Source organism: Mixophyes fleayi, chromosome 6 (genome assembly GCF_038048845.1).
Source record: "Mixophyes fleayi isolate aMixFle1 chromosome 6, aMixFle1.hap1, whole genome shotgun sequence".
NCBI lineage: Eukaryota > Metazoa > Chordata > Amphibia > Anura > Limnodynastidae > Mixophyes > Mixophyes fleayi.
The window spans coordinates 211,630,611-211,643,488 of NC_134407.1; the positions used below are offsets into that span (position 1 = coordinate 211,630,611).

General features: G+C 39.7%; 1 protein-coding gene across 2 annotated transcripts; it reads left to right on the plus strand.

Annotated features, from left to right (window-relative positions):
• The first annotated feature begins 776 nt into the window (after positions 1–776).
• LOC142159900 (uncharacterized) lies at positions 777–12,565 on the plus strand. 2 transcript variants are annotated; one of them, XM_075214760.1, is made up of 5 exons: positions 777–880; positions 4,327–4,403; positions 7,860–7,902; positions 8,451–8,529; positions 10,277–12,565. In XM_075214760.1, the coding sequence occupies exons 4-5, from the start codon at positions 8,499–8,501 to the stop codon at positions 11,734–11,736; spliced, it is 1,491 nt and encodes a 496-aa protein (XP_075070861.1). In that variant the 5' UTR covers positions 777–880; positions 4,327–4,403; positions 7,860–7,902; positions 8,451–8,498; the 3' UTR covers positions 11,737–12,565. The 2 variants fall into 2 exon arrangements, with proteins under 2 accessions (XP_075070861.1, XP_075070862.1); XM_075214761.1 differs by having other exon boundaries at positions 804–1,029.
• The last annotated feature ends 313 nt before the right edge of the window (positions 12,566–12,878 follow it).

The window sequence follows — 12,878 nt, forward strand, 5'->3', positions numbered from 1 at the left end:
GTTTTCTGTGAGGGAAAAGCTGGTGGGCAGGGTGGCATGTGAGGTAAAGGCTGGTGGGCAGGGTGGCATGTGAGGGAAAGGCTGGTGGGCAGGGTGGCATGTGAGGGAAAGGCTGGTGGGCAGGGCAGCAAATAATATAAAACCTGGGGGGCAGGGTGCATATGAGAAAAAAGTTGGTGGGCAGGGGGTATGAGAGAAATGCTAGTGAGCAGGCAGTAACAAGTGAGAAAGCTGGCAGGTAGGGCATATCAAATTAGGGAAAAGCTGGTGAACAGGTGGAATGTGAGGGTAAAGCTAGTGGACAGGAGACATGTAAGGTAAAGTTAGTGTGCAGGTGATATGTGAGGGAGAAGCTTCTTCCTCACGCTCACATGATCCCTCCTCACACACTAATACCCTCAAACTCACCAGTTTCTCCCTTATATGCCCACCCATTCCATCTTCAAATGTTATTTATATCAAAGACTAAATGTATGACATCATGTGTACCACACCTCCCAACTAGTCACCATTTACGACGATGTCACCCCCCATGTCAAGCTCCCGGTGACAGACATGCTGGGAGTTATGCTGTCATATTTGTTAGAGGGCGGCCATTTTGTTGTAGACTATCTAGCGAATATCTCCCAGTGGTAAGTACTTTATTACTGAAGGCAATGCAGGTAAAGGCGTAGGATATATTCTAAATACACACGAGCCTACATCTGACGTAGCAACATTTTAAACACTAGAGTGAAAATAGCGTCTTCTATTTATACACATGTGTCCTGAATGCAGCGGCGGCCATTTTCTTGTAGATCGTCCAGACACAACATTGGATTTATACCGAGTACCCAGCGCCTGCATCCGTGTTATGGTGTGAGACGTGACCAGGGCCGAGGTGATATCTATCTATATTAATATATTATTACTGCTATGCACAGGGGAGATATAAAAAAAATAATAAGTCAGGTCTCAGCAACCACTGTTTATATAATATGAGGATTTATTATTATACGGAGGAGAGAGGTCTGTAAAGTGAGGTATAAGGTGGGTCTTATTACACATTGTTAATAATATGGGGCTATTATTATTATTAACCTTTATTGACGAGGCTGAAGTTAGCTTCTTATTCACTTCTTATTTATACTCCAGCTTCTCATTCAGAAAACCTTATTTTTAGAGGATTAAATCAAGATAGATCACTAATTTCACATTAGATTATGACTAAAGGGGTCCCTTACACAAATTGCAATAATATTTACCCTGGCCCAACATAAAATCAGGTGGCAAAATTGGCACAGATAGCATTTTGATCATTTTGAATAAGTAGCTGTAGTTTTGCAGGGGATAAATGCAGTTGGGCCAGAAATTTACTAGCGGAAATCAGCACAGGGTGGTCAGTTACATACAACCCACTTGTCTTTTGCCTGGTCCAACATCATTTTGGGCATGGAATCAGTGGGCAAAATGGGTACAGATAGCATTTTTAATAAGTAGCTGTTGTTTTGCAATGGTTAAATGTCATTGGGCCACAAATTTGAGAGTGGCAATCAACACAGGGTGGTCAATTACATATAAAACAATTGTTTTTTGCTTGGCCCAACAAGGTTTTGGGCATGAAATTACGGGTCAAAATGGGCACAGATAGCATTTTGATAATTTTTAATAAATAGCTGTAATTTTGCAAGGGTTAATGTTTTCATTAAAATTACAACAAAAATTAATCACATATCGCTTTGTCCAAAATAAAATAGACTATATACAACATCAAAAGGTAAAAAAGATCAATAGGAACGAAACTTCACATTATCATAACACCCAATTCTCCTACAATTCCTCCACAAAAACTACAAGATCAGTTCACAAATAAGATACCTATATACACCAAAGAAACATGACATTCCCCAACACATTACACTGCAACCCCGCCACCAATCTATAATACCACCCACACAACCTATACTGCCAGGAAATTGAAACAAACTTTAAATGTATGTAAACCAGGGGTTAGGGAACTTTTTTACCTTTTACCCCAAAATATATTTAGATACGCTGACGTTACCCCCTTGATTTGAAAGGAAGGAAATCATATATTATTAATTATTGGAATTAAAAATTTTATTGAATCTATTACAAATTTCTTTGGATGCTTCAACTTCAAAACTTCAGGTTTTGGAGAAATGATGTTGCTTCATTTTTGATACAAGAGCATCAATATTGGGGCATTTTGATGTCAGAACAATTTGGATACAGTCTTCAGGGTCCAATCGATTTCTCTGATTTGTTTTTATCTTTGTTAGAGTGGAAAATCCTTGGGTGCAAAGATAGGTTGTTGCAAAAGGCAGCAACTTTTTGACTGGCTCCTCATGGGCAATTTTGAATGACTTTGCAGCTGTTGACATCCAAAAATATGACAGATCTCCTTTGTTTTCAAATGTAATACGTGCTTCATTATTGCATCGAAGCTCAAGAAGTGCCTCTGCCAACCCTTGAGGCTCTTCTGGTACAACAGCAATTTCACTTTTAAAGAGGTCTACAATCCAACTGACAGCATGTGAATCGGCAGCATTACCCCCAGGAATTTCATTTTTACCCCATTTGGGGTAATTTACCCCTGTTCCCTGACCACTGATGTAAACCTTACTAAAAAAAAAAGAGAAGGATTTCTACAAAAAGCAATAGTGAAAAAACAGGATAGCCATGAATCCTGCCATCTATCCTGTGGATATTGGATTTATTTTGTTGCAATTTTTGATAAAAATATCAGCCCTTGCAAACTATTTATTCAAAATGCTATCTGTGCCCACTTTGCCCCCTGATTTCATGCCCAAAACGGTGTTGGGCCAGGCAAAAGACAAGTATTGTGTATGTAACTGACCACCCTATATGTAAATTGCCACTCTCAAATTTGTGGCTCAACGGCATTTAACCGTTGGGCCCAAGGGCACCCCCCCCCCCCTTCCTCTCTTGTGTATCTGACTACCTTCCCTCATCTCCTCTTGGATGTCTACATGCTTTCTCAAAATTAACATTGCCAAAACCAAGCTCATTATCCTCCCTCCTTCCAGATCTTCATCCCATCTTGATCTTGAACACTATTATCTCTTCCGTTTCCCAACTCCGCTGCCTAGGCTTCACCCTCGACTCCTCCCTCTCCTTTACCCCCACATTCAATCTCTCACCCAATCCTGTCGCTTCCAACTTCGCAACATTGCACGTAACAAAGGCCTATTACATACTTGTAAAAGTACAGGCACAGTAGTGCAGGAGCCCTTTTATAGGTGGTGGGTCTGTTTGGTGTGCCAGGATCGAGGTTTGGATCTTCGAAGACAGTATGTGGTGGCTGAAGCTGCATTGTCAGTGGGCAATCGGCCCCCCTAGCAGCACAAGTCCTTTAAATGTGAATCCAAGACACCGATCAAAACTGGTGGAGGGGGTGGGGCCAATTATGGGTGGGGGGCGGGGTTTTCCAGGACCAGCCAATCAGAATGAAGGAGGGGCATGATTATGCAAAATCACCCCCAAAAAAATTACATCTAGGTCCGCCCCTGGCTGAAGTGAGTGTTGTAGAAAGAGACAAGACAGCAGCTCCTGCCCTTAGCAATAGACGCACTGTGGGAATTTATAGCAGCACACTCCAGAAAGACAGAGATGCATGAGACCAATCTTGAGAACTACCAGAGTATTGCAAGGCATCAGAGACACCTGTACATGCGTAACCGAGATATCTAGTAGGTATAGATGTAAAATAAAAAGGAAAATAACTAGTTGGAAAGGTAAAGAGGTAATGTATGCTGTTGGCATGTTTGTAAAGGAAGTTGAAGTAAAAGTTATGTTAATAGTAGTAGGAGTACTTATATAGTAGCTATAATAGATATTTTAGATACTGTCATGTGCACACATAGAACTGATTTACCTGTTACAATGTTTCACCACATACAGTACACATTGACACCAGTTTACTAAATAAATTGTTAATTATGTCTCATTGTTCACCATCTCTCACATATGCCACCTCTTACACTAGTACTTTACACTATTACCCCTCTTATCACATTTCCCGTCTACTCTCCTAACATTCCACTCTCCATCATTCCCCCACAGTGTACATATCACCTCTCTATCCACACCTGTGACAGGATGGGCTCACTCTGCCACCCTGTTGTTTCCTGGTGGCAGAGTCACAATGCTCTACCAGTCCCTCCAATTATGCCCTGCCCCCATCTAGACTGCATGTGAACCAGCAATTTATCTTTTAAATTAATTTATATTATATATTTAAATTTCTCTTTTTGAATTATATTAATATTGGGTTAATGTTATGCCTTATCTGTTTGCGAATAGATCTGCGACCTTCAGATCTTCTCTGACCAAGAATTGCTGCATTATTTGAGGAGCACCAGTGGTCCCAGCTAACATTGGTAATAGCACAGCAAATAGTAATTACAGCATGTACAGTCTCACTTATACTATCTGTCAGTACTGAGTTTTCCTTCCTGTTACATGTTAAGTGCCTGAAATTCCTTTATTGTATCTGACCAATTAACATTTCCCCCACTTAGAATTTGACACCAGAAAACAATCTTTTAGATCCATGTAATTTTCCATTCTTCTGTGTGTGTTTTCAATACTTTAGATCTCTGGCTTAACAGTAGCCATATGTTTGCCTCATGCATTCTGAACTATTTTAAGTCCCCACCACAACTGTCGAGAGACTTTTATAGAAAGGGAGATCAGATCCATGAGTTCTTATGTTCAGGTTCAGTCAAAAATATCCCCACTTGTTCTAGAAATCTTATTTTTAAAAAAATATTTCCTGTTAATATTTTGTATACGTGTAAATGTTTCTATCATATCACTTATGCACCTGCTCTCCTTTAAGCTCCTGAACTGTTTACTGATAACTTTTGTTATGTAGCTCTGGCACCATTAAAATATCGCATGTCTGGTTTGTTTTTTGTGTGTTATTAATGTCTTTTGATTATATAAATCTCACAGAACTGTAGTCGGTACTCAAGGTGAGATCATAGTAGTGACAATATAACCTCCCTCTTCCTGGTACTAATACCTCTTCCTGTACATCCAAGAACATAAATAAATCCAGCACTGGCTTTTCCCACAGCATGACTACACTACTCAATGACCTTCATATCATCTGGTTAGAACACTTTACTGTTTTTGCCATTACATTACTATTCATTCTTTAATCTGCTGTTTGATTTTTGTGTCCTACATGCATTGTTTTGCATTAAAATGTATACAATTTAAGATTCTACACATTCCTCTATTATCTCTAAAACACTATGCATTTCATATACCCCTTCTAGAGTATCAGGCCTGCTACAAATATTTGTACTATCTGCAAAATCTTCACAAACTGTAATACAATAACCTTGCTGTCATTTTTCACTCAGATCTCTAGTCTTACCCCTGTGGGCTATGCTAAAGTCCACCATAATACTAATCTATGTTCTTTCATGACAAGCCCCTGCACATTCCATGTCCTTCACAACAAGCCCCTGCACATTCCATGTCCTTCACAACAAGCCCCTGCACATTCCATGTCCTTCACAACAAACCCCTGCACATTCCATGTCCTTCACAACAAGCCCCTGCACATTCCATGTCCTTCACAACAAGCCCCTGCACATTCCATGTGTTTCATGACAAGCCCCTGCACATTCCATGTCTTTCATGACAAGCCCCTGCACATTCCATGTCTTTCATGACAAGCCCTGCACATTCCATGTCCTTCATTACAAGCCCCTGCACATTCCATGTCCTTCACAACAAGCCCCTGCACATTCCATGTCCTTCACAACAAGCCCCTGCACATTCCATGTCCTTAACAACAAGCCCCTGCACATTCCATGTCCTTCACAACAAGCCCCTGCACATTCCATGTCCTTCACAACAAGCCCCTGCACATTCCATGTCCTTCACAGCAAGCCTCTGCACATTCCATGTCCTTCACAGCAAGCCCCTGCACATTCCATGTCCTTCACAACAAGCCCCTGCACATTCCATGTCCTTAACAACAAGCCCCTGCACATTCCATGCCCTTCATGACAAGCCCCTGCACATTCCATGTCCTTCATAACAAGCCCTGCACATTCCAGGTCCTTCACAGCAAGCCCCTGCACATTCCATGCCCTTCATGACAAGCCCCTGCACATTCCATGTCCTTCATAACAAGCCCTGCACATTCCATGTCCTTCATAACAAGCCCCTGCACATTTTATGTCCTTCATGACAAGCCCCTGCATTATTCCATGTCCTTCATAACAAGCCCTGCACATTCCATGCTCCTTCACAACAAGCCCTGCACATTCCATGTCCTTCATAACAAGCCCTGCACATTCCATGTCCTTCACAACAAGCCCCTGCATATTCCATGCTCCTTCATGACAAGCCCCTGCACATTCCATGCCCTTCATGACAAGCCCCTGCACATTCCATGTCCTTCATAACAAGCCCTGCACATTCCATGTCCTTCATAACAAGCCCCTGCACATTTTATGTCCTTCATGACAAGCCCCTGCATTATTCCATGTCCTTCATAACAAGCCCCTGCACATTCCATGTCCTTCACAACAAGCCCCTGCACATTCCATGTCCTTCACAACAAGCCCCTGCATATTCCATGCTCCTTCATAACAAGCCCCTGCACATTCCATGACCTTCACAACAAGCCCCTGCACATTCCATGTCCTTCACAACAAGCCCCTGCATATTCCATGCTCCTTCATGACAGGCCCCTGCACGTTCCATGCTCCTTTATGACAAGCCCCTGCACATTCCATGACTTTCAGGACAAGGACAAGCCCCTGCATGTTCCATGCTCCTTCAGGACAAGGCCCTACACGTTTCATTTTAACTACAATAATAGAAGAGCAGCGCTACACCCTATTCTATTTCAGCAGTGTTCTGAAATGCTCACTATGGCCTAAAGCGATATCGTATAACTTTGTATTCAGTTCTCTGATAATCTATTTGTCCATGAAAATTACTTATTACTTAATACTTACTATCATTGAAATAAAGGATAAGCAAATTGACCTGTTCAATAAGTATTAATTTTAATATCCCAACAATAGTCTATTATTCATATCCTAGTATTCGTAGAAAATCTTTGTCAATGTATGGACTTATTGTACCATCCAGTCTGCAGGAAAAGTGGTTTAACCGATTCGGGACTGTGATGATATGCGCTAAGTGGACTTTTTCATATTTATTGTAGGAGATACACAATGCCGATTGCCATTATTGAACATTACACTAACATCCAGTAGATTTGAATTTTCCCAGTGATCACTAGGACGACAGAGAGAAAACAGAGCGAAAGTAAACACTCCTGGATAGTAGAGTTCTATTACGCATACATCTTTCTGACTGAGGACAATTGCATATTTATAACCTCTGAGCAGCCTAAACTTCTTATCCAAATTAAAGCTGTTACATGTGGGAGGCCCTCTTTCCACAAAATAGTACATGGGTAATATTGCTTCTATGTCAGTTGTGCGCCCAATCAATAGAAACATTGTTTCATTGTGAAAGGGAAATATTCACACAGTATTCTTATTAAAATGTGGTATAACTATTAAAATCCAGCTTGGTGGATATATAATATTGTATATTTATATTCTATTGTTTTATATACTTTTTAAGATCTATAAATTCATATTTATAATATAGCAAGCCCGTTTAGATTTTCCTGTAAAAAAATCAGTCTAATTCTATTGGGTGCAAACAATATATATGTTTTTTAAATGAAACAATTTTATTTCCTGAAAAAAAAAAAACACTGTCATTCATATTCAAAATTACTGTGTTCCTTATTCTTCGGTTTACATGTGTTTATTCTCACCTATTTGTAGATTGAATAAGCTGTGAGAAGTGTACAAAGAAATTGAAAAAACGGTGAGTATTAGGGAAACAATGTTATGGAGATCCTATCATGGACACCATAAGAATGTATAAGGTCGGAAATCTCATTACATGACATAAAATTTTAATCTGGAAATCATACACCTGCTGACTGGAGAAGTGAGGAATTCTGGGAATGTTATAGTAGCATCCATTGTCTGTTCATTACCACAGGGGCTTTAGGCAGTAGAAATGGAACCGCAATCCAGTTCATATACAATATAGTGATAGTAATGTCTTTCAATACACCGGACTACACAGTTGTGATCATGTGTTATGCAGCAGTAGTCCCATTGTGTCAGGAGAATTGAGTAGGACCCAAATCCCTATTTAGGTGCTTCCACTGATACATGAGAGAAACAATGACCAGAGGATTCTAGAACTCACCAACAAGATCATTCAGCTGCTGACTGGAGAGGTGACTGCTGGGAATGGGACATTATACAGTAACACCAGGGGATGTGTCTGGGTGATGACTGTATCATTGTGTGTGTCAGGTTCCTATAAGGTGTGAGGACATCACTGTCTATTTCTCCATATAGGAGTGGGAGTATTTAGAAGGACACAAGGATCTGTACACGGACGTCATAATGGAGAATCACCGGCCCCTCACATCACTGAGTAAGTGGAAGTTTAATCTCCTTCTTGTCTGTATATAGGAGATGTCATCACTATATGAATAAATACACTGTTACATGTGTACTTTCAGTGTTTTTGAAATGTAAATGGATATAAACTAGATACATTATATGTGTGTACATAATATATATTCTGGTTTAGGGTTTCTGAATATCCCCATATACTTTGGTTTTTATCTTGTTTTTTAAACCAGATGAGAGGTTGTCATGGTACAAGATCCAAAAGCAAGTGGTATCATGGAAGAGTAAGGAGATATTTTATCCCCCACTCTCAACATCAATATGTATAGATATTTTTTGTAAACATTTTCTTTTAAAAAAAAAAAATGTTTATATATACATTTCTTTTACTGGACCCCTCCTCTAATGTAATCTGAAAGATGGCACCTTTGTATCAATAAGCTTGGTGATCAGTAGCTAGAAATACTAATTGTGTTTGACGGTCCATACTCTTTCCTCTGCTACCCAACACTTACTTGATGCAGTGCATCCTGTTTTATCATCACCAATAATTGTGGTGGAATTGGATCATAAGGGGACCCCTGTATGGTTGGAGAAGTCTTTAGAATTTACGTGAGATTAACAATGATGATGAAGCAGGAAACGGATTTGCTGGTCCGATGATGAAGACCATCTGGTTTCTGTGTCAGAGTGGAACAGTGGTTGTGAAGATGGTATGAGGATATCGGGCTTGTGTGTAGCTCTTCTGCCTACTCAGCCTTAGCTGCTCTACCTGAAGCAGCCATATGTGCTCGCTGAAAGTACACGGTACCTCTGAGTTCGGAATCACCTCCCCTTACTTTTGGCAGGTCCACAAAGTAACAGGATCTGCAGAGACTTGGCCAATTCGGTCCTGTAGCACGACCTTGGACCAGTCCAACAGGGGCTGTAACTCCTAGTCAGCCAGTCCGAAGTCACAACCTGCCACGAGAGAAGCCATGCTCCCACATTTAAAACTGCACTGGTTACCATAGTAGTGTGACCCCAGTGGTGCTCTAAGAACACCCTGTTAGATTGTATGGCTGCATAATTTAGGGCGACTCCTGAGCCTCCCCCAAGTCCCCCGGTTGCAAGTGGGAACTCTGAGCAGACTTCCTGGAGCAGTTCCCCACAAAGTCAGTGGATACAATGGATGACAATTTGCCAGATTGCAAAGTCACTGTGCCATCTGTCAGTTAAACCCTGGGTGTATTTTTGGGCAAAAGTGGTTTTCTGGCTGATCGACACTTCCGACACAACATGACCGACCTCTAGCTGAGGAAGTCCCACAAAGTCTTTAGCCAGTGGTGAGAGCAGCTTTTCCTGGTGCATTTGAGGAACTGGTTGTCCTAATTAGAATAGGTGAAAATAGCTCTCTTAGGTGACATGCTAGAGAAGCTAGCAGTACCTGCAGAACCTACCTGCTTTAAAACATGTGCATCAACTATGATGTATACCATTGAAATGTATAACACAAGGCATTTATAACAATACTGAGTGAACGGGGATGTCAGGCATTCCTAACCTTTATTTTCAAAATGCCTGGCACCCTGCTCTTGACACACATAGGACTTCAGATTTGAATGTTTCTGGGGTTCTTTCAGGCTTTTTCGATTCACACCCAAACACCTAATAATATTACATAGGGTTAGACAACAGGATTGATAATTGATAGTGTTGTATGACTTGATCAAGAGTGAGGGTAAATAAAACAGTTTTTAAATCTAACCATGATACATTTTTCCCAACAGAACTATGTAAAGATCCATCTGCTCATGTTAAGGAGGAATCCGTCTCATGTGAAGAAGGAAATCCCAACAATACCATAATTTATACACCCACAGAACATACACAGTATGTATCTACTCATATTAAGGCAGAATCCGTCTCATGTGAAGAAGGAACTCTCACACACACTGACATTTATACACCCACAGATCATACACAATATATATCTACTCATATTAAGAAAGAATCAGTCTTATGTGAAGAAGGAAATCCCATTGACACCAACATTTATACACCTACAGAACATACACAGTATGCATCTACTCATATTAAGAAAGATTCAGTCTTATGTGAAGAAGGAAATCCCATTGACACCAACATTTATACACCTACAAAACATACACAGTATGCATCTACTCATATTAAGGAAGAATCCGTCTCATGTGAAGAAGAAAACCTCACCAGTACTGACAATTCTATTAAAGATAAATTGTGGTCCTGCTCTGAATGTGGAAAATGTTTTAGCTATAAATCTACCCTTCTCAGACACAATAGAGATCATACTGGAGAGAGACCACATTCTTGTTTTGAATGTGGGAAACATTTTAGAACTAATTCAGAGATGGTTGTACATCAGAGAAAACACACCGGAGAAAAGCCGTGTTCTTGCTCTGAATGTGGGAAACATTTTAGAAATAATTCAGCGGTTGCTGTACATCAGAGATGTCACACTGGAAAGAAACCATTTTCTTGTTCGGAATGTGAAAAATGCTTTACCAGTAAATGGTCTCTTGAAAGACATCAAATAAGTCACACAGGAGTAAAGCCTTATTTTTGCTCTGAATGTGGAAAATATTTTCATGGTAGCACAATTAAACATCAGAGAATTCACACAGGAGAGAAACCATATTCTTGCTCTGAGTGCAGTAAATGTTTTACAACTAGTTCAGAACTTTGTAGACATCGCAGAATTCATACAGAAGAGAAACCATATTCTTGCTCTGAGTGTGGGAAATGTTTTAGGCTTAAGTCACACCTTCTTGGGCATCAGAGAATTCACACAGGAGAAAAGCCATATTCTTGCTCTGAATGCGAGAAATGTTTTATCAGTAAATCAGACTTTGTGATACATCAGAGACTCCACACAGGAGTGAGACCATTTTCTTGCTCGGAGTGTGGGAAATGTTTTACAAGTATGAGGTACCTTCGTAAACATCAGAAAATTCACACAATTGAGAAGTCATATTCTTGCTTTGAGTGTGGGAAATGTTTTGGGAATAAGTCAAACCTTCTTATACATCAAAAATACCACACAAGAGCTAAGTCACATAGTTGCTCTGAGTGTGACAAATGTTTTATAAGTACATCACAGCTCCTTGCACATCAGAGAGTTCACACAGGAGAGAAGCCATATTCTTGCTCTGAGTGTGGAAAATGTTTTAAGAGTAATTCATACCTTCTTAGACATCAGAGAACTCACTAGAACCATTTAGACATTTAAAATCCTGCTGCTAAAATTATTATTTTACTAACTTATTTTGAACCTAAAATTCAAGTTGCTTTAAAAAGCTGCTAAGAACATTCACAAATATATATGTACAAGTTATTATCCACTGACAGAACTTGAAATGTTTAACATTTAATTTACATTTAAAAAAGGCTGCCTAATGTGTCATTCAATGTGTGTAGCAATGTTACTTCCTACACTATCGTAGCTCTATCTAAATATCTTCTGTTCTGGGCTTGACATAGACTGGGATATTTTTCATTTTTTGTTTCCACTTAGCACTCTCATTATCACATAACTGTGATAACAACAAATTAAATAGAATATAACGTATTGCCCACATGGGGGTAAATGTATCAAGCTGAGAGTTTTCCAGCGGGTTTGAAAAGTGGAGATGTTGCCTACAGCAACCAATCAGATTCCAGCTATCATTTTGTAGAATGTACTAAATAAATGCTAGATTCAAATTGGTTTTTCAAACCCACCGGAAAATTCTTGGCTTGATACATTTACCCCATGGTGTTATACAATAACCAAGAAAGATATTCTATTGACAACAGTGTGATAACATATCGAACATCAGTAACTTACATTTATTAGCTATAATTAAATGATTGGATGTGTGTCATGAGGAAAAGATGCAGATTGAATGAATCTCTGCACCGTCCCGTGAAGGGAAGCTGTACAGTGTGGTCTGTACCTTTTATTGAAAAGTGCAGTAGTGATGTTACTAATGCCAAATTATTTCCTTGTGTTCTTGAGAGATGTCTTTGTGTGATAATAAACTGGGTGCAAAATGTCATAATTGTGTCTGCCTCTGATTGTTGAATCTATAGCAATGAAACACTTAAATAACCGTGAAGGTGGCGTTATTATCCCTTACTGCCATTATTACATACTGTTACACCCTTCAATGCCTCATTGGGCATATATATCACAGACTTCTCTATTGATAAATACCAACTTTTTTGTCTTGGGACACCATTGACCTTGCTATAAATTCTGAAGTATTACTTTTGGTTGGTTACCCTGTATTTTAGCACTCAAGTTTTTCTTGTAAATAAAATGTACATGTGGATTGGTACAGCTGTTTCTTGATAATCTAATTTATCTGTCAT